The sequence below is a fragment of the Notamacropus eugenii genome, chromosome 2 (assembly GCF_028372415.1).
Source record: "Notamacropus eugenii isolate mMacEug1 chromosome 2, mMacEug1.pri_v2, whole genome shotgun sequence".
Taxonomy (NCBI): domain Eukaryota; kingdom Metazoa; phylum Chordata; class Mammalia; order Diprotodontia; family Macropodidae; genus Notamacropus; species Notamacropus eugenii.
In genome coordinates this window covers 471,428,449-471,450,566 of record NC_092873.1, presented here as the reverse complement: position 1 = coordinate 471,450,566, position 22,118 = coordinate 471,428,449, and the positions used below count along the sequence as shown (strand labels likewise).

Sequence of the window (22,118 nt, the reverse complement as noted above, 5' to 3'; positions counted from 1 at the left end):
ATTTTGCAAGGTGCTGGCTTAAAAATTGTGTTTGTGTGTGGACCTGTGATTTCATTAATGTAGTACTTCTGGTGAAGGAATGCACTCCACGGACGCAGATCAACAACTATTTTACAACTTGTAGTTGTAGCCTGGAACCATACTTACCCAGGGTCACACAGTCAATATATCATCAGACACTGGACTTGAATGAGGCTTGGTGAAGCCTTTGAACTTCAACCCAGATTTTTTTTTTAGTTCATCATGGGAGGAAATGCCACATTTAAGTTAGAGATGAAAGTAAAGATATAGTTCTTCCAAACCAAGTTTGTAGATCCCATAAAAATTTAAACTCTGACCCCTTGGGGAGAATCCATGAACCCCAAGTTATGAATCCCTGAAATGGAGGCCATTCCTCTTTCCATCCCCTACAAAGAAAAAAAATCAAGGATATTGCATTCTACTAATTTTCTTCTATTTGTTTGGTATATATCTTGTGTGGATCTAATTATTTACCTGTTTTCTCTACCATTGAATGTGAATGCCTTGAGAACAGGGGCTATCTTTTACCTCTCTCTGTATCCCCAGTGCTTAACTTAGGGCTTGGCATACAGCAAGTGCTTAATAAACATTTGTTTACTGACTGGCTTTGTCACTCAGCAAATGAGTCTCTGAGTTGAGATTAGTTTCTTCTTTTTCTCCATTTCCCACTGCAATAGCATGTTATTTAGCCAGCCAGCCCAATCCACTCATGGCTTGAAAACATATTGTCTGGAGGCATTCTGGAAGAGTCATCTATGTAAGGGTCATTTGCTTCACTCATCTGAATGAAGCTTTGTTGCCCAGGTACAGTGGTGTTGGCTCTGTTTGACAGAAACAAGGGTATTGGAGACTTGGGTCAAGATGATAAAAGCAGGATGTTTTTGGCCCTCTCAGAAGCACCTGCTTCTTGGCTTTATTCTCTTAGAGCTGTGTCTGTATAATTTCACTGAGGCTCCTACCCTGATCAAATCAGACTCATCCAATTAACTGAAGAGATGCCATAAAGTACAATCTGATCCTCTCTAGTCTGTGCCCACAATAGAAGACCTTATTGCTTCCTCTCCCCCACTGCCCTGCAGTGCTCTGGTTTTGCCATCCCCAGCTCATTTTAGGTAGGAGGAAACATAAACTCAGGGCGCTCAAACTTTATTCATTTACCCATTTACTCAGAGGACCTTTGAAGTCAAATGGACTGGAGCAACCACAGATAAAATGATCCTGTCTGATAAGCAGTGAAGAAGAAAACTTATTAACCGCACAGCTGCCTCTGATGGCTGAAAGGCAATAATTGGGTCGGGTGGGGAATTCCTGATTGATTTGTAAAAGGGATAGAAAGGAGAGTAATATGGGCAGCCTTCCACCTGACCAGACCTACAAGGCTATACCTGCTGCTTTTCATCCGTGCTGTTGTAACTCAATAGATATTGTCCCTTCAGGCTCAACGCCTCAATTCTGGGCAATTGTGCCTATGGTTGACCACTAGGCAGAAAATTTCAAGCTGTCTTTCATGGTTACTGAGATCCAAGACAGAAGAGGGAAAGAGACATCTCTTCGTGGTAATTTGATGAAAAGATGAGTCAGCCTGCCTGGAAATGTCTCTCCTCCCTCTGCACTATATTCTGGTTCTTTCCTAGAATGTGGAGATTGACCCCAATAATAATAAAGTTACTTAGCAACAACCAGTGCCAACTATTAGTTTAACTGATGCAAACCTCCCCCAGCTCTTGTTTTCTGTCCATGTTTCCATGATGGACTATGTGAATTTAAGCTCTCCCAATTCTCTCCTCAAAGTGAACACACTTCAAGAAGCATTCAGAATTCCCTAACTTTTCCCTACCATGTTTTGTTGGTGGTTTCAGCATCTGTGGTGTTCAGGAAATTCATTGGTTTTTATGGGCCACTTTTAGAAAGTAGTCCCAAGCTGCTGAATGCTCTAAATCCTTTCCAGAAGAAATCTTCTGTAGAGTGGGTGGCAGGACTTTCACTGTTTAGCAGAAGGCAGAAGACACTTGCCCTGATCTAGCTAAGCTGTTGGTTGGGAGCTAGAATTAGGAACATCAGGGAGAACTTATAGTCCTATTAAGTGGACTAGAGCCACATTTTCATGTTTGTTTTCTATCATCTCCATCTTGAAAGACTTGTGAACCATAATAGCAGATCTTTCCATTGGCTTGAAAAAACCCAAAACCAATCTATGATTTTGTTGGTGTAGGGAATTCTCAGAAAGGACATTTTCTTTATCAATGTAGTTTAGCATCTGCTTTGTAATTAAGAGTGTTCAAGAACTGCCTGGACCACTTGGAAGTTAGAGACTTATCCAGCGTCACACAGTTAATATATGTCAAGGATCCAGGGACTAGTATGATTGGTCTAGGGGTGAAAGGGACCTCAGAAGCCATTTAGTACAACCCTTCATAGTACATATAAAGAAACTGAGGCCTAGGAGGGTTAAGTGACATGTCCAAGGTCATCCAGGCAACAAATAATAAGAGGGAGGATTTGAATTCAGGTCCTATGATTTCAGAATCTACACTCTCTCCATTGTATCCGCTTTAGGCTCCTGTGGAGAGTCATTCAGTCAGGCAAATAGCATTTATTAAACGCTTATTGTGTGCTAGTATAAGCTGGGTGCAATCTCAGGGGAAAGACACTATGATTGAGGAAGACTGGGAAAAACTTTTTGCAGAAGGAACCAGGAGGCCGAGGGGAGGAGGGAAGGAATTCCAGACAAGGAGGACAGCCAATGAAATATTCTGAGTTGGAGAGGGAGTGTCTTGTTTGAGGAACAGCAAAGAGGCACTGGATTGCAGTGCACATGGAAGGGAGCAGGTGTAATAAGGCTGGAAAGGTAAGAGAGAGCCAGGCTATGAAGAGCCTTGAAAACCACACAGGATTTTATATTTGATCCTGGAGGTGGTGGGATGCCCCTGGAGTTTATTGAATAGGTGTATTATGTGGGCTGGAGACTTAGGAGTAGATCCCAAAGAGGAGGGAAGACGTGACACCTCACCTGCAAGAAGGTGGTATAAAGTCTCCAATGTAATGACAAGTGTGAAAAGTAATTAGAAAATCTCCTGATCAAGAGGCTGATGAGTTCCTTAAGGAGCCATTTCCCTGAGGTTTCATATATTGATTTATCTCCCCCCTCTTACGAATTAATTCATTATACCAAGAGATCAGAAATAGCTGGAAAATTAAAAGAAGTATTAAGGAGAAATTCAATCTGTAACTGATTTGTCTAAGAAATTCTTGCGACAAAATGTGGTCCAAGGTTCCGGGGGAGAATCTACAGAGAGCTGAAGGAGCCCAAAGCTCATTTATTCTAAATTTTTGCTTATGAGTGTGTAAGATTTCTCAATTTCAAATGTGGTCCCTTCAGTCTTCAATCTCGGTATGCCAATATTTATCATCTATTGTTTCTTCAAAATTCCTCTTTCTTCTTCACTGCCTGACTTTGCTTTTGCTCAAGGTATGGGGATATCTGACGTGTAAGACTCCCTTAGGTCCCAAGTAGAGAACAGTTCAGGATACATCGGAAAAATTGTTTGATGCTTTATTGCTTTCAAGTAAAATATTACAGAGCAATGAGTGCATCTACCTACATAGAAAGCTTTATGAACTCAGATGATTAAGAGGCAACAGCCGGCATTCACACTAGAGCTGTAAGGGACCGAGAAATCATCTTGTCTGACTTTATTTTATAACTAAGGAGACCAAGAATTAGAGTTTAGTAGCAAAGCTAAGCCCACTACTCAGGTCTCTCCTGACTTCTGGTCCATCCAGTATTCTTTCTACTCTATCATGTAGCTTATGAGGGCAGCTAGCTGGTGCGACAGATACTAGCCATGTGACTCTGGGCAAGTCACTTCACCTTGTTTGCCTCAGTTTCCTCATCTGTACAATGAGTTGGAGAAGGAAATGGCAAAGTAGTATCTTTGCCAAGAAAACCCCAAAGGAGTCACAAAGAGTCGGACATGATTGAAATGAATGAACAACAACGTGTAGCTTCTGAAGAATGAGCTAGATATGTGCGCAAGTGATATGTGCAGGTTCTCAGAGGAAGGAATGTTAATGCAAAGTTAACGCAAAGATGAGGCTGCCACCACCATACCTGGAGAAAGCCTTATAGAATCATCCAGAGGCTGATTAAAGTTGAGGAAGACCTTAGAAATCATCTAATCCACCACCCTTATCTAGACAAATGAGGAAACTGAGACTCAGAAGACTTGACCACGATTCAACAGCAAAGATAGCTGCAGAGTAGAAGCCAGAGTCTTGAGTCTGTTGCAGCCTGGCTGCACTTTCTACCATGTTGTTGTCTGATGTTCTTTAAAAAAACAAAAAACTATAAAATATTATTTTAGAATCTCTTCTAAAGAGTTCTTCAGAAGTGAGTTACATAAAAATACTTTGCTTTTTTTTTTTTTTTTTTTTTTTTTTAGGACTTATTAAGCTCCTACTACATATAAGGGCAGCTAGGTCTCTAGAGTGGCTAGAGTACCAGGGCTAGAGTCAGGATGACCTGAGTTCAAATCTGGCTTCAGACACTTACTAGGTGTGTGATCCTGGGCAAGTCATTCAGCTCTGCTTGCCTCATTTTCCTCATCTGTAAAATGAGCTGGAGAAGGAAATGGCAAGCCATTCTAGTATCTTTGTCAAGAAAATCCCAAATGGAGTCATGAAGAATTGGACACGACTTAAACAATAGCACATGTACCAGGCATTGTGGTAGGTTCTGAGATTACAACAACAAAAGCAAAAATAGTTCTTGCCCTTAGAGAACTTATAGTCCAGTTGAAGAAGATAACACAGATAAAGAAGAAGATATATTGATACATGCAAAATTTATACAAAATAGATAATAGGTGGTGTTTTGAGGAAAAACATTAACAGTTTGGGTTGGGGTATGGAAATCAGGAAAGGCATCATGGTGCCTGATTTGAGCCTTGAAGGAAATGAGGAATCATGAGAGGAGGGGGTGAGGAAACACTACTGGGGGGTGGGGGTGGGGCAGACAGTACAAAGCAATTCAAGTGGGAGATGAAGTGTTGGGTATCAAGAACAGCTGGAAGCCAATGCAAGTGTGAGTGGAGGGGAGCCATTTGCAATAAAGCTGGGAAGGCAGGTTGTGACCTGGTTGTTAAGGGTTATAAATGCCATACAGAGAACTTTATAGTCAATCCCAGAGGTAATAAGGAGTCACTGGAGTTCACTGAGTTACTGCATGCACATTAGGGTTCATATGAGATCTAATTCAAATTCATAGAATCAAAGAGTTGTAGACCTTAAGAATGGCAAGGGAAAATGGCATCTCTTCTTCTCTGGTGGATACCTAGCTTGTTTGATCCTAAATCCAAGTTCTCTCTTAAAGGACATCTTTGGCCAAGTCCTCTGTTTTATCTAAAAGCATCACAGAATCAAAGATTTAAATCTAGCAGGGTCCTTGGAGGCCATTGGATCCAATACCTTCACTTTATAGATGAGGAAACAGAGAGATGTTAAGACTTGTCCAGGGTTAAGGCTCAAGTCGCCCTTCCAGGTTCCCTGAAGGAACTCTTCCATTCTCAGACTGTTATCAAAATTACCTTGGAATCCTTAGTGTTGGTGGGACATACTGTGAAAACAGCTCCATAATCCTGGAGTTGGGGGAAGGGGTAGAAGAGTGGTAGGGAAGACAGGGCTGTATTATAGAAGAGCCATGCTATATCAGCCTTTAGTTTTAAGTGATGTCACATGACTGATTTTTTATAAAGGGGTGTCACTGTATACCTTAATAAGAGGAAATCCAAGAACATTTCCTGTGTAAGTGTCATGATAAGCCCACAGAGAACTGTGAAATTCTTAAAGAACTGGTAGACTCCCAGTAGTTATAAGACTGGGAAGTCAGGAGACTTGGATTTCACCCTTGCTCCTTGTTCCAGAGTCAGAGGACCTCAATTCTAATCCTGCCTCTCCCATCACACTTACCACCTTTGTGACCTTGGACAAGTCACTTAGCCTTCCTGAACCTCAGTTTACCCATATGTAAAATGAGGGCATTACACCAGATGGTCTCTGAGGTCCTTTACAGCTGTTAATCGATGACCCTATGACTCAACCCAATTTTTTCCTTCAAATGCTCCAATCATGTCATGAAGACATTAGAAGCACATCCCGCCATGACATCTTGGACCCCACCCCTGCTCTAACTTGCTAGGCTCACCAGTGCTCCATCTCCTTTACCTGACCCTCTACACCCACTCTCCACTTTGTTCTACTTCTGCTCTGTTTGGCTCCTGCTTGTGGAGCCACATGCCCTATAACACTGTTTCAGTTAAAGTCATGTTTTCATGAAACCAGTGTTGCCTTTAGTTTTAGGGAGGGCATACCTAAACACGTGCTTACACTCCTTACTTTTCAAACAAAGAGATCAAGTGGAAGGTGGCATCTTTGAAGAGTCGGGGGCTCAGCTAAGTGTGAGGTTGCTGTTGTTCAGTCAGTTCAGTTGTGTCTGACTCTTTGTGACACCCATTTGAAGTTTTCTTGGCAAAGATCCTGGAGGGGTTTGCCATTTCCTTCTCCAGCTCATTTTTTACAGATAAAGAAACTGAGGCAAATGGGATTAAGTGATTTCCCTAGGGTTATCCAGCTAGTGTTTGAGGCTGGATTTGAACTCAGGTCTTCCTGACTCCATGCCCAGTGTTCTATGCACTGTGCCACCGAGCTTCCCCTAAGTGGAAGGTACTTTTTACTTTTTTGTTTTGCCATGTTTCCTGTGCTACAGGATCATGGATTATTAACACCAAGGAAGGATCAGAAAAAGTATGAGCTTCCATACCTGAGCTTTTAGCATCCTTGGAAAGAGAGTGGATGGGATTAAAGTCTCTTCTCCTCCTGAAAAGAGTAAAAGGAACACAGAATCAAGAGTCAGTGTGTCTCATTAATACAAAAGAACTAGCATTCCAATTCTCTTGCCTCAAGGCAAATGTTGTGAAGCAGAGTGGGAAGAAGGATGGATGACTGGATTTTCAGCTCTGCCTGTGCATTTAAATGAATGCAAAGGAAAGCAGACCGAGGAGAGAAGGGTGCCCTTTTTGCTAAGAGAGAATCCATTTTAAGCTTAGTTAGGATTGCATTTTGCCTGGCCATTACGGTCAAGCTGAGCTATCTGCTGTCAATTCCGATGGTACACAGAGCTGGAGACATTACACATATAAATGAGGTTTTCAGGTTTGCCACATTTGAAAAGATTTGATTTACCCTGGCTGGAAAAAGCTGCCCTCCCAGAGTAATGAAAAGTATAAAAGAAAGAAAGAAAAAAAGAAGGAAGAAAGGAAGGAAGGAAGGGAGAAAGTAAGAAATAGGAAGGAAGGGAGGGAGGGAAGAAGGGAGGAATTGTTGTTCAGTCCTGTCCTACTCTTTTTGAGGCCATTTTTTTTTTTTTGGCAAAGATACTAGATCTTTCCTTTTCCGGCTCATTTTACAGATGAGGAAACTGAGACAAATAAGTGACTTGCCCAGGGTCACACAGCTAGTAAATGTCTGAGGTCAAATTTGAACTCAGATTTTCCTGACTCCAAGCCCAGTGATCTGTCCACTGCTCCACCTAGTTGTCCCAGGAAGGAATACACACTCTGAAAAGGAAATAGAAAACAGCTCTTATTGTCTCCATTAATATAATTCACTTCAACAAATATTTATGGAAAAGGCTGTATGGTGCAGTAGAAAGAACATTGGAACTCCAGTCAGAAAACTTTGGTTTGTATACTGGCAGAATTGCCACTGCTGAGTTCTGTGGTCATGGAGCAAATCACTCCTCATCTATGTACCTTAGTTACATCACCTCCAAAACAGGGCTAATGATACACTACTGACCTCTGGGGGGAAACATTCCATAAAAGTCAGTTATTCATTTTCTGAATATACTAGGCAATAAATGGGACATTAAAACCCCCCCCAAAGTTTCTGACATCAATCTGATTCAAGATTGGGGTCCATGAATCTGTTTTTTGAAAAAAGATATTTTGATAACTTTCAATATAGTTATTATTTTTTTTTGTAATCCTACGTATTTTATTTTACGCACTTAACAACATGATTCTGAGAAGGAATCCAGTCTGGCTTCACCAGACTGGCAAAGGGGTCCATGACACACAAAAGAATGAATGACCTTTAATCTAATTGTACCCCCGAAAGAGAAACCCACATGTAACAGCTAGATAATAATACGAGACACGTGATTAAGTGCCTCAGTGGGTTGTAGAGATGCTCAAAGGCCCAGGAGTGTAGAGGAAAAAATCAAGAATTTTTTTTTGCTCACAATCCAAACTCCCTGATAACATGAAATCCTTAAGGACAGAGAATGTGAATCTGATTGTTTTAGGCATCCCACTATCCAGTGGAATGCTTGGCACACAATGAGTACTTTAAAAATAGCTACCATAAATAATAATGGTATGAGAAACAGGAGAGCATACCCACAAGTCTGTATATAACCATGTTTACTCCTTTCCTCCTCAATAGTACCTCAGGAAGTGTGGATGCCATTCCATTTCTGTACTCGGTTATATATACAAATATAAATATACATATATATACATAATATATACTTATATATACACATACACACAATACATATATGTATATATGTACACATACATATGCATTGTGTATATGTATCTATGTGTATGTGTGTGTATATATGTATCTGGATACATATGCACACATATACGCATACACATACTCATATATATTTATGTAGATAAGTGGCATAAAAGATAGAGCACTGGACCGGGAGTCAAGAAGATTCACTTTCATGAGTTCAAATTCAGCTTCAGATACTTACTAGCTGTGTGACCCTGGACAAGTCACTTAATCCTGTTTGCTTCAGTTTCCTCATCTTTAAAATGAACTGAAGAAGGAAATGGCAAACCACTCCAGAATCTTTGCCAAGAAAATCCCAAAATGGAGTCACGGAGAGTCGAATGCAGCTGGAACAACAATATCCATAGATCTATATCTGTATTTTTAAGGGGGGAAATGTCATGTACTTTTCTCCCATGACAGGTATTTCAGAGGCGAAACACAGGGCAGCTGGACTTCTTCAAGCGATGGAAGAGCTATGTGGAAGGTTTTGGCGATCCCATGAGGGAATTCTGGTTTGGTATGAGCTCTAACCATTTGTAGGGGATGGTGGTGAAGGATGGCTGGCTGGATGATCCTTACCTTGAACAGCTTGAAGCACTCAGAGTTCAGAGGCAGGTGCAAACCACAATGAGTTTACGAATCAGAGTGGCCATATGGTGAGGCCTCTGGTCATGTTTTCTGACACTTTGGGCTTGGAAGAAAGCTGGGGATAGGTACTGCAAGAGCAGCATTTCTTCCTGGGTTTCAGGCTGGAGCCCAAGAAAAGTTAAATGCCAGCTATGTGGAAAGAGACAGAAAGAGCTGAGGGAACAATGAGTTCAATGTCCCTGAGGTCCTGTCACTAATGTGAGTAATTAGAAGGGTTTTATCCCTTTTCTTTTTTCCTGCCTCAGCTATGGTGAAGGTGCTAAGGAAAGGGCCAAGGAAGCGAGAAGCACTTGGCTGGAGAATTCAAAGATCTACACATCGGATCCTTAGCCCCTGATTAAACAAAAATTGATAGTATTTGCCATCCCTTTAGCTGTAGACTTCCTTCTAATGCTTTACTGGTTAATGCATGTGCTACTTGGGGGAGTTAAGTGGATGACAAATAGTATATCTTCATTTTAAAGATTAGACAGCTGGAAGGTGGCTTGCCCAAGGAGGTCACAAATCAATGGTGGCCTGTTCCCATGAAATCCTTCCTTGCTTCCCCTCCCCTTTCTATCCTTTACTCATCATATGGGGAAATACATTTTAGGGTGAAAAGCAAAGGAGACTGCTTTTGTATTATGAGGCCCAGATACCGCATGGTATCTTGTTGGCAGCCAGGGTGCAGTAGATATTTTTTTTGAATCATGGATTAATTGAACTCTTATTCCTTATTTCAGGACTTGAGAAACTACACAATCTTACCACTGGAACACCAGTTCAATATGAAGTGCGGGTAGACCTACAGACAGCAAATGAGTCTGCCTATGCGGTCTATGATTTTTTCCAAGTGGCCTCTAGCAAGGACAAATACAAACTGACAGTAGGGAAATACAGAGGAACTGCAGGTAAGGCTTGCTCCTGAGTCTGACAGCTCAGCTACTGTGTGCCTTGGATTTGAGGAGGGGGCATAGGCTTGGGCCTATCCATCTATCAGCAAACATTTATTAAGTTCCAGGCATGGCATCCATCAATCAATAAGTCAATATTTATTCAGCACCTATATTGTGCCAGGTACCATATATATAAATATAAGATGTATGTACATATATACATGTATGTTTAAGTGTCTATACAAAATATATGCAATGTAAGTACTAGATAATTTTGGGTGGAAGGCACTGGCACCTGGGGGATCAGGAAAGGCCTCTTTCTCTTTCATCCATCCTTCCCTCCATCTTTCCTTCCTTCTTTCCTTCCTTCCTTCCTTCCTTCTTTCCTTCCTTCCTTCCTTCCTTCCTTCCTTCCTTCCTTCCTTCCTTCCTTCCTTCCTTCCTTCCCTTCCTTCCTTCCTTCCTTCCTTCCTTCCTTCCTTCCTTCCTTCCTTCCTTCCTTCCTTCCTTCTTTCCTTCCTTCTCTCCTTATATACCATTGCCTATCACATAGCAGGCTCTTAAGATGCTTGTTGATCAATTGGTTAGATGAATAGAGGGAGTAACTATTCTGTAAGGTCACCAACCCAACCAAGTAAAGATAAATAATCATAGAGATCTCAAAGTGAGAGTCTGAAGTTGTAAAAGAATGGTAAATGTGACTGTCAAATGAGACTAATAAAAAAAAGTAATCGGTGTACCTAACAGCACATCATCAAAGATGAAGTTGTGTACCATAGGCGGTAGGCACAAGTCTGGCATAGGGGCTTAGAGGACTGGTCAGAGAACATTCCATAAGAGCTGGACTAATCAAGGAGGCTTTATGGTGAGAAGGGAGAATCAAGTTGATCCTTGATGCATGTGTGGGATTGGAAAGGTGAGGAGAGAGGAGAAAAATAGGAGCAAAGACTTGGAGAGGAAAATAGTGTGCTATTTCTGTGACTGAGGAAGCTAGAATTTGACAGAGGCAGATTGACACGCATCTTAATACTGAAAGGACAGAGTATAAAGGGTTTGGGTCCCATTGACTTAGATTCTACTGCAGAAGTCAACACAGGAGGGAGGAGAGGCTCTTAAGAATGAAATTCTGAAGCTGCAAAGAACTTAGATTTTTAAAGACATGAACAGAAGATGAAAGAGAGTTATAGAGGTTCAATACAAAACTATGTCGTGATCCTGTAAGAAAAGTGTCAGGAGCCCTAATTCTCCTGATGAGATAAGGCTGATGAGGAGTGATGTAGATGACAAAAAGAACTCTTAGCTGTGTGAGGGAAAAGAGGAAGATGGGAAGATGAGAATGTTAGGAAGGGCTGCTCATGCCTTACTTTTTTCTCTGCCAATGAGAATGATTTTTGGATGGGAAATGACAAAACAAAGACAGATTATAGAGAGGTGAAATCCAAGACGACATGAAGATGGTAAGAGAAAGCAGTCCCCAGCTGCTGCCATTGAGCTCATCACCAAGCCCAGATTAAGGCAGGGGTTGGAAAAAGTGGCAGAGGTGATTGCTGAGGCACCGTGGGAGATCTTTGAAAGGTTCTAGGGAATGGGAAAGGTGCTTCAGGCCTGGAAAAGAGCAAATATTAGTCAGGATTTCAGAAAAGGACAGATAAATAGAATCTGGGAACTCTAGGTCTCTGTCTGAGGACGAATTTGAACGCTGGTCTTCCTGAGTCTTACTCCCAAGCTCTACGCACTGTGTAACCTTGCTAAATTGTATGAGTCTAAGAGTAACGTGATGAAAATAAGTTTTTAAGGTAGATAGTTGGGCACAGAGATCTAGGATGGAATGATGTGGGCGTGGTATATGTGAGATAGAAATGTTTTAGTCTGAGAGATTATCCAATAAGCTATTGTAAAAATGTAGGAGTAGTAAGGAAGGTCTACATTAGGGTAATGGTAGTAAGGTATAAAGTAGAGTAGATACAAAGCTATGAGACATTTTGAAGAAGATATGAGATATTGGATATATGAGAGATGAATCAAGAATCCTTTTGTGGTTTAGAGCCAGAGTACTATTCAATTCTATTCCATACAATAAACATTTATTAAATGCCTACTGTGTGAAAGGTAGGGACAGCTAGATGGCACAGTGGATAGAATGCTGGGCCTGGCATCAGGAAGACATCTCTCTGAGTTAAAATCTGGCCTCAGACACTTTCTAGTTCTGTCACCCTGGACAAGTCACTTAACTCTGTTTGCCTCAGTTTCCTCATCTGTAAAATGCGCTGGGGAAGGAAATGGCAAATCATTCCAGTGACTTTGCCAAGAAAACTAAAAATGGTGTCATGAAAAGTCAGACATGATTAAAAGCTACTGAACAACAAGACAACAAGGTAGCAAGGTAATAGATGATAAATAGATGGCCTGGGAGGCTGCTTCCAACTCAAAATTTATCATCCAATGACCTTAGGATAGTGGCATTTTCCGAAAGGGTATTATAGGGGAGATCCTTACTTGGGATGAAATTGGGTTAGCTTGGTTTTGGAATATGTTGAGTTTGAAGCAATGGAGAATCACCCAAGTGGAAATGTCCATTGGAGGCATAGAACTAGACTGTGAATGCAAAGAAAAGGGCTGTAGGTATACATTTAAAATAATCTTATCCCTCCTTTGCCAAGCGATCTGGTAACATTTGTGGCAAAGAGACATCTGACCAAGAACTAACCGAAAGGACACCTGTCATTTTTAGAAGATGGTACTTTATGATGTCTGTGTCACCTTAGGCAAGTCACTTAACCTCTACCCTGGGTCTCAGTTTCCTCATCTGTAAAGTCAGGGACTTATATTGGGTAGCTTTTCAGGTTCATTTCTGCGGTATATCTATAATCTTATGATCTAATGATTTTCTCCTTATGGACCAACCCTTTAGGTACCTTTCTTAGACTTTCTGTTTCCATCTCTTCCCTGTAGGTGATGCTCTCTCTTACCACAATGGATGGAAATTCACCACCTTTGACAGAGACAATGATATTGCTCTCAGCAACTGTGCCCTGACACATCACGGTGGCTGGTGGTATAAGAACTGCCATCTGGCCAACCCCAATGGCCGATATGGAGAAACCAAGCACAGTGAGGTAAGCTGCAGACATATCTTCCAGACAGACTACCTCCTTAATTCCAGAGAATGATACACAGGTCTGGTTATGATGCTCTATGGCTCATGAAGGTTCAGTGGATCCCTATTGCCTCTAGGATAAGCTTCACAATCTTCCTTCAACTGGTACTTCCAGATTGATTCCAAATGAATCTCCCCATGCATTTATCATTCCAGCCAAACTGGCTTACTTACTGTTCTTCTTGTAGAACATTCCATCTCCCATTTCTGTACCTTTGCTAATGCTGTTCGCTGAATGTTCTTCCTTCTCATCTGTGCCTTCTAGCAACCTTAGCTCTGCAAGGCTGAGCTCAAGGACCATTTTCTTCAAGAAGTCTTTCCTGCTTCCTTAGTGGCTGATGATCCCTTTGCTCCCAAATTACTTTGTTTTTATTTTGTGTTTTACTTTTTTTTGCATGAATTTATCTTTGCATATTTTGTATCTCATTGCTTCTCCCTTTCTCTACACCCTGCCTAGAATATATACACCTGGGAACAGAGGGCCTGTTTCCTTTTGATCCTTGAATCCTGGAGCCTACTTACTATCATGCTTGGCACATAGTAGGCTTATATGATTATTGAAAAGAATTGATTGAGAAGCTATTACTAAACAGAAATCCTCTGGGCTGGTTTTTGCTACTGCTTAGCTAACTTTTTGCTGACCTCACTATGACAGTTTCTCCAAAGACTGTTCCTTTGGGACCTGGACCCTTCCTCAACTTTTCCCTGTGTTCTCATCTGCCTAAAGTTGAGTCATGCATTTAAAGTGAACACATTTCTTTTTTCCTGACAAAATTCAAGGCTGAGCTTGGGGGACAAATTATGTACAAATTTGAGAAGACATACAATGTGACAATATATACTGAATTCATCTTTATAGAGGTTTAAATATGAATCAAGCTTTCATAATGGTGTCTCATTCCCCTTCTTGGCTGGCCGTCACTTGATCCCTTGTTCAAGGCCCTAACTATTTCCCTCAGGTTCTTGGAGGCCTCAGAAAGCAAGGCCCTTTCTGTTTGAGTCCATGAAATTGCTTTCTTCCAAATCACCTGAACTCTGATTCAGAAGCTCCCTTGGATTTTACCTATGGAATTTCTCTGAACCAGTTTCTTGTTTTTATGTGCATTTAAGCCAGGGTAGTGTCTGAGAAAGGGAGTCCTCTGCCCTCCTGTGCTCTACAGATTTCATGTTTCTGAATAGCACCCCTCTTTATACCTAGCAAGTCCTGGGTCTAGCTCTGTAAATTGGCACAGGCTATTTCCAGTCCTTTTTCTTAGGTCTCTTTTCCACAAACAACATCATGAGCTGTTATATGCTTGATCTTTTGCACTGGCTTTGGAGTCAGAGAAGGATTTGTAGACTGCCTTACTTACTAACCGGGTGACCTCAGGCAAGTTACTTACCACTTCTTTGCCTCAGAAAATAATAGCTGCCTTTTTGGATTTATGAAGATTAACTCAGTAAGCATTTATTGAGAACCTACTGTGTACAGAGCATAGATAAAATTGTAAAGCAACTCTCATCTTCAAGGTACAACTTTTAAGAACTAAATGTAATATAATTTGAAGAAAGTGAAAAGATTAAACCAAGAAAGGCTTCTTGTAAAAGTTGGCTCCTGAGTTCAAAGCTCTCAAGGAAGCTAAGAATTCTAAAGGCATGGCCATGAGATGCAGAAGGGAATCTATTCTAGTCCAATGGCACAGAGGTGGGAGGAGGAATGCCAAGCTAGAGGAACAGCATGTAGGCCAGCTTGGCTGGAATGGAGAATGAGTAAAAAGGAGGAGCAAATGATGTCATGGGAGTTAAACACTTGGTAAACTATTTAAAGGTCAGATTCTCCATTCTATTTTGATTTATCTAGTATTGGCCTGACCAGGGTTCCTCCTAATCCACAGATGACAGGAAAAGCAGAGTAAGGTGCCCAGCAATGAAAGGGCCAGGGCTCCAAGTGATGAAGATGGAAGAGTGAAGTCTGGGCCTCTGAGCAGGTATTTAGAATGAGCCAGTAGCATGCCTTAAACCCTCACTAGATTCTCTAATGAAAGACATTCATCTGGTTAATGGGGTTGCCTCCCAGGCTACAAAGCATTTAACTCTTATTTATTATTTACCTCACAAATTAAAATACATAAAAATGGTCACTTGGGTCATCTCTTGGCCAGGTCACAAGGTTATTAAGTGAATTGAATATAATTGAACTCACCAGTCAAATGACATCAAACAGAATTTAGTTTTTAGTGAGTTGTTTGTTTTTCCAGAAGAGAAAACCAGCAATCTGAAATGGAATTGCTTTTACACAACTTGCCAATAAGTATTTCAATAATTGATGCCCCTCCCCCTTTGTGAGTGTGTGTGTGTGTGTGTGTGTTGTGTGTGTGTGTGCATGTGTGTGTCTTTCTTTCTGTCTGTCTGCCTGTCTGTGCTAGGCAAGGGAGAGGGAAGCTTAAATTTGATACCAGTCAAGCAGAATTGTTCCTCTATGTCAAAGTTGACCCATCTGCCATGGAAGCAGCATGGTGAGCTGGAAAGAGCACTGGATGTGGAAAAGCAGCCCTGGATGCCATTTTCAGTCTGCGAGACCTTGAACAAGTCATTAAGTTCTCGGAGGTTTCAGTTTCCTCATCTATAAAATGAAGGAGCTGAATGTGTCCGTAAGGTCCCTTTCAATCTTATCACCCTGGTTTAAATGCTTATTTTCTCTACTGAAATCACATATTCTTTCTCCATAAGGCTTAGAACTGGTAGCAGAAGATTCTGCAGATTCTTCTCCCACTTTGCTTTTCCACTGTGCTCATACTGAGAACTACTGGGGCTTCTGCCAGAAGTGATGAGGTAGCTCCATCTCCAAATATCATTCTGATTAGACTAAGACTTCTCAAAAAATGTAGACATCTTGGGGACAAAAGCCTCATCTTTCACATCAAAGACCCTTTAATTACTGCTTAGATCATATAATTTCTGGAAGGGACCGCAGAGGCCATTGAATCCAACCCCTTAATTTTACAAATGAGGAAACTGAGGCCTAGAGATATTTGCCCAGCTAGCAAGTGTCTGAGACAGAGTAGGAACTCAGGTCTTCTGAATTCTAAGTTCTGCAGATTATCCATTGCCTCCTAGCAGTGGTATAGGTATAGGTGTAGGTATAGGTATAGGTGTAGGTGTAGATATAGGTATAGAGGTGGAATGGATCTCTGGAGATCATCTGGTCAATCCTCTTCCTTTAAGCAGGTAAGCTGGTGTTCTTTTAGACAGAGGATACCTGAGGTCTAGAGAGACGGTATGAACTTGCCTAAGCTATGGGCACAAGCTAGGATTAGAACTTTGGTCTTTTGCCAGAGCCTAGTCTCCAGTACTAGATTCCACTGTACCACACTCTTTCTTTGTTTCTTCTACCACTCTAACATTCCAACAGAAAATGTTTAACAGGCAAAGGATGATCTTTCTCCATTGCCCCTTCTTGTCTCCTAAGTCCCCTGAGTCTTGCCTTTTTTTCCTCTAGGGGGTGAACTGGGAGCCATGGAAAGGACATGAATTCTCCATCCCTTATGTGGAGTTGAAGATTCGCCCTCATGGTTTCAGTGGGAGGCAAGTGCTGGGGAGGAAGAAAAGGATGTTGGCAAGGAAGAGAACAGTCAACAGAAGATCCAACTGACCAGAAGCCAAAATGAGAAGAGATCAATTGAAGCTCTGTAGATTTTCGGGTGGGGGTGGGGAGATTACTCATTGGCTAAACTTGAATTGAGATCTGAGTGGCTGTTGGGGGATGTGCATGATCTCTACTTTTTGTTAACTTCAGAAACCAAGTCTACAGGTTCATTCTGTCAAGTGCCAACCCATGGCGATTCCTGTGCCCTCTCCATCTTCACCGATGCGACATTATCTATACTTAGGATTTAGATTTTTTTTAAAGTGGTTGCATAGCATGTGAGGGGGAAATTAAAACCATACTGGCAAGATTGCTCAACCTTACCCCGGCGATGTACTAGTGACAAGAGATGGCTTGAGAATTCTGTAAGGACAAGTCATCTAGCTTTTTTTTTTGTTTGTTTGTTTTACCAATTGGAAAGCTCTAGAAACTGCTATGTCTTGAATTCCCTCAGTATATATTTTGTATGTATTTGTATGTGCATGTGTCATCCACTGATAGAATATAAGCACCTTGAGGGCAGGGACTGCTTTATCTTTGTCTTTCTATCCCTAGTGCCTGGCTCATAAGTAGTTGCTTAAAGCTTGTTAACTGATTGATTGATGGAAGTCTATCCAGCAAGACCACCCAATAGGAATAGAATGGTCCAGCTGTGACGAGGTTATTGCATTGGCCAGAAGCTTGCATCCATCATTCCTGCTTTGGCATTGGGTGGATCATTGCTCTTCTCTCACTTACAGGTGTTGGGAGAGAAAGCAAGGAAAGGAATGGAGGGTGAAGGCAGGGGTGGGGAGGCCCCCTGAAATGCATAGTTAATGGAAATTTCTCTGAAGCACTTCTCCTCCAGCATGCTAGATAATAAAGCTTTTACTATGCTCTCCATTTTCCATCCCAAGACAATTCTTAGTCTAATCTGTTTAACTGCTTTCATAGAGCTGTTTGCCTTGTGGATTAGTCTGTACCCACTCAGACTTTAAATAATTTGGTGTGTTTTAAAAATTGTCATTCTATAGAGCTTCTAGCTCCACCCTGCTGTGCCTAATCTCATTCATTTGTCCAGTCCTTTCCCTAATGCTTGGTGCTGTTAAGCAATTCTTTGTGCCTGAATTTTCTGAAATTGCCTGATATGGTGAAGCCCCCAAACAGTAGACTCAGAAGCCTTGATGCTTAGTATGGGAGACACAGAAAGGTCAGATATTTTTGGCTTTTCCTTGCCATTATGGAACATTTGTTATTAGGTAATTTGATGACCACTTCAGTACCTTACATTTCTACTCTTGAAAAAAATAATAAACCACTTGATTGAAAAAAATCCAACAGCTCCCTGGCTTTGTCTTTTTTCTCAACTTTCTTTCCATCCCACCCCCACATAAATACATGTGAACTCAACATTTTCTCAAGTGTTCAGTAAGTTGTAATTTGTGCACAATGAAGAAACTTGGTGAGTGAGGCCCTATTATTTGTTTGATGGCTAATGGAAACAGAGGAAAAGTTGAAGAGGAAAGAGGGAGAGAGAGAGAGAGAGAGAGAGAGAGAGAGAGAGAGAGAGAGAGAGAGAGAGAGAGAGAGAGAGAGAGAAGAAAATGACTTGTAAAAGCCCAATCTACTTCCACAGTTCAGGCATGTCACCCTTTCAGGCAGAAGTAGGACCTTCATGTCTCACGTTTGAAAACCACCTGGTGGAGATATTCAAAGGAAAGTCATCATCTCACAATTCTTCTTTTCCCTTCTCTCATTCTTTTTTCCTACTCTATAGTGTGGTATAATTAAAATAGTCTTGGCCCTAGGGTTAGGAGAGCTAGGTCTACATCCTCAATCTAATTCTTACTAGTTGAGTGACCCCAAATTAAGTCACTTCTCTCTGAACTTCCATTCGCTCATCTGTGAAATGGGGATGATAACACTTGTATTACTTTACAGGGGCAAAAGGAATCATAATCCTAATCATGATAAAACATGGAGAAATTGCTTTAAGGTTTGTAGTGCTCTTTCCTCACAAGAATCCTGAGATCCAGAGTCATTAGCTTCCATGAATTCATCGATCATCTCCACAGATAATTCCCAGCTCCAATCTTGTCTCTTTCTGGAGCTGTGTTATTGCATCACCAACTGCCTTTAATATATCTTGAATTGTAGGCATTTCAAACTCAAAGTCTCTCCTTTTCTAAGCTTTTTTATTACTGTTGAGGGTGCTGAGGAATTCCTCATCCTGGGTTGACAAAATCTGGTTTGAGAAATCTTGCCTAGCAGCACGTCTGCAGAGTGGAAGACAACTTCAGAGATTAATTGGAAATAATACCTAGATAGCATTTATATAGTGTTTTAAGATTTTCAAAGTATTTTTCAAATACTATCTCATTTTATCCTTGGAATGAAATTAGAAAGTTTGTCCTAAACTAGCTTAGGGAGCCACATAATGGAAAATGACTCTCTAGACAAATGACTAGTCTTTCTTTGAGCAGAACTTGTCTCCCATGTCCAACTGCTACAAAGATTACATTGCTAATAAGCAACGTTCTGTAACCATTTAGGTCAGATGGGGAATAGCCAGTGGTGTGCTGGTAAATGTTCAACAACTGGCTCTCTGAAAAAAAAGCCAACTGAACAAAAAACCCAACTGGCTCTCTAAAAAATAAAAGGACACAGATCACATGTTTAAGTTTAATTCACATTATTAATATTTTCTCTCCCACTTTCTTTTTGTTGTTTGAATCATTTCAGTCCTGTCCAATTCTGTGACTCCATTTTGGGGTTGTCTTGGGTATTGGAGTGGTTTGCCATTTCATTCTTTAGCCCTTTTTCTACATGAGAAACTAAGGCAAACGGAGTTAGGTGATTTGTCCAAGGTAACACAGTCTGAGGCTGGCTTTGAAATCATGAAGTTGAATCTTCCTGATTCCAAGCTTGGTGCTCTATTCATTCACTTTCTTAAGTCTTGACAATCAGTAAAATAATAAATCAAGCCCCATTTTGTAGAAGTTGATGATTTTTGAGGTATCAATGGAAATTTAACAATCAACTTTCTTAAGCCAGTTTGAGCCTTTTGAAGGCGGAGTAAAGGAAAGGAAGGACCAAATGGAGGTGGGGGTGGCTTCTAGGGGAACATTTGCCTTACAGCTGGCAGCATTTGTAGTTTGGGTGGGGAAACAAATACTCCCTGCTGAAGGGCAGGAAAGAGGGGGATGACTAAATATTTTTACAATTAAGTGGTCCATTTGATTTAAGGCAGCAAAGGTGAGGTAATCTTTCTAAAGAAAACTTCTCACATCTCCTATCCAAGGACACCAAATGGTTTTGACAACAGTGGAGGAGACCATCTGCTCCACCATATCCTGCCATCTTCCCATTTACCCAGGGTGGAAACCTGGGTCTTACCCTCGATTCCTTACTCTCACCCATGTGTCTAGTTTGTTGCCAAATCTTGCTGTTTTTACTCTCAAAGCATTCCTCCCATCAGCCCTCTCTTCTCTACTCACATAACCACCATCCTAATTCAAGCCCTCTTCATCCTTCTCCCAACTATTAATAGTCTTCTAACTGGTGTCCTAGTCTCAAGTTTTTCCTACTGCAATCCATTATAGCTGCAAAGATGATTTCCTTGAAGCCTTAAGTGTGCCCAGAATCATACCCTGACCCTCCTACTCTGCACTCAGTAAACTCCACTGGTTCCCTATTACCTTCAGGATCAAATATAAAGTCCTCTTTCTGTCTTTCACTTTTCCTCTCTTCCACACCTTCTATAACCACGCTCTCTGGGACTTTCTTCTAGTTTATTTCTCTTAGCTCAAATCCTTCTGGATCTCCCTTCTGTAGGGGTCCTTTGCTAGTCTCTGATGGTGGCCTCCCTCTGAGATTGCTTGTATTCTTTGACTGTATCTTGTACCTAGCTATTTACAGGTTGTCTTCTTCATTCAAATGTCAGTTCTCTGCAGGCAAGACTATTTTTGTCTTTTATTGAATTCCCAGGATTTGGCACATACCTAAGAAGTAATCACTAAATGCTTTTTGAGCAACTTTGTATTTTTAATGAGGTAGGATTTAAGCCTTTATTTTGTAGATGATGAAATAGATGTGGGATTCAAAACCAGAGTCCTTTGAACTTAAATCAAACATTCTACCCATGACACCACTCTGCCTCCCTCATTCAGGAGATGGTGTGTTGGTGAGGTAGAAGTAAATGAAGGTATTGCTGTGCCTAATGTAGTTCCCTGAACCAATCTTTTCCAAGGTGAGGAACAGCTGAGTTATGTGGGAGCTGATAGCATGAGGATTTCTGGGGTGGGGAGGAGAATCTAGGGAAACAGATGCAGATATTCTAGATTATAGGTCTAGAGTTGGAAGGGATTTCAGAATCCATTTAGTATAATCTTGTCATTCTACAAAGGAGGAAACTGAGACCTTGGGATGTTAGGTGACTTACCCCAGATCTAGGGCTCTTTCCACTGTGCTGTTTTGTCTTTCAAAGGTAGCTGTTGGTGTACAGATATAGAGACCTTTATTTCATGGAATGGAATGGAAAGGAAAAAAAAAACCAAACCATTTACAACACACTCACTATATGCCAAACACATAGTACGTGGCTAGATGGTGTAGTGGTTAGCACCCCTGACTTGGAGTCAGGAAGACCTGAGCTCAAATCCTCCCTCAGACACTTATTAGTTATATGACCTGGATAAGTCTGTCTACCTCAGTTTCCTCACCTCTAAAATGGGAATAATAGCACATACCTCCTAACACTGTTGGAGGCTAAAATGAGATCATATTTGTAAAGTACTTTGTAGTATCTAAAGTGCTATATAAACACTAGTTACTATATTCCATTAAACACTGTGTTAAGTGCAGGGAATATAAATAGGAAAAGACAATTCTTACTCCCAAGGAGCTCACATTCTAATTAAGGGAGACAACATGTATTGGAGCATTCCACCTTGGAGTTGATGGAAACCAGGTGGTCTTTGGGGCTTGGAAGGCAAATCATCAGAAAAGATAACAAAACCCAGGGGACCTTGGGGGCCATGACAAGGCAGAAGGTCCCAATCATTGCCTGTTGGGAGGAGGATAGTGAGCCTGTGGGTTGAGTGGAGTGGAGGTCTAGCTTACCTTAGGCAGAGGTGGGAATGAGAGATGGTGGGGCATCAGCATGGTGAAGAGGGATGGCGGTTAGAGT

At 41.2% G+C, this 22,118-nt stretch overlaps 1 protein-coding gene across 1 annotated transcript in view; it reads left to right on the top strand.

The window, feature by feature from the left end:
* TNN (tenascin N) overlaps positions 1-18,249 on the top strand; it is a 72,859-nt gene extending 54,610 nt beyond the window's left edge. The window contains exons 16-19 of the mRNA XM_072648573.1: positions 9,067-9,163; positions 10,017-10,184; positions 13,122-13,285; positions 16,805-18,249. Of these exons, the coding sequence (XP_072504674.1) occupies positions 9,067-9,163; positions 10,017-10,184; positions 13,122-13,285; positions 16,805-16,957 (582 nt within the window). The 3' untranslated portion in view covers positions 16,958-18,249. The remainder of the gene's footprint in view (positions 1-9,066; positions 9,164-10,016; positions 10,185-13,121; positions 13,286-16,804) is intronic.
* Positions 18,250-22,118: the final 3,869 nt, after the last annotated feature.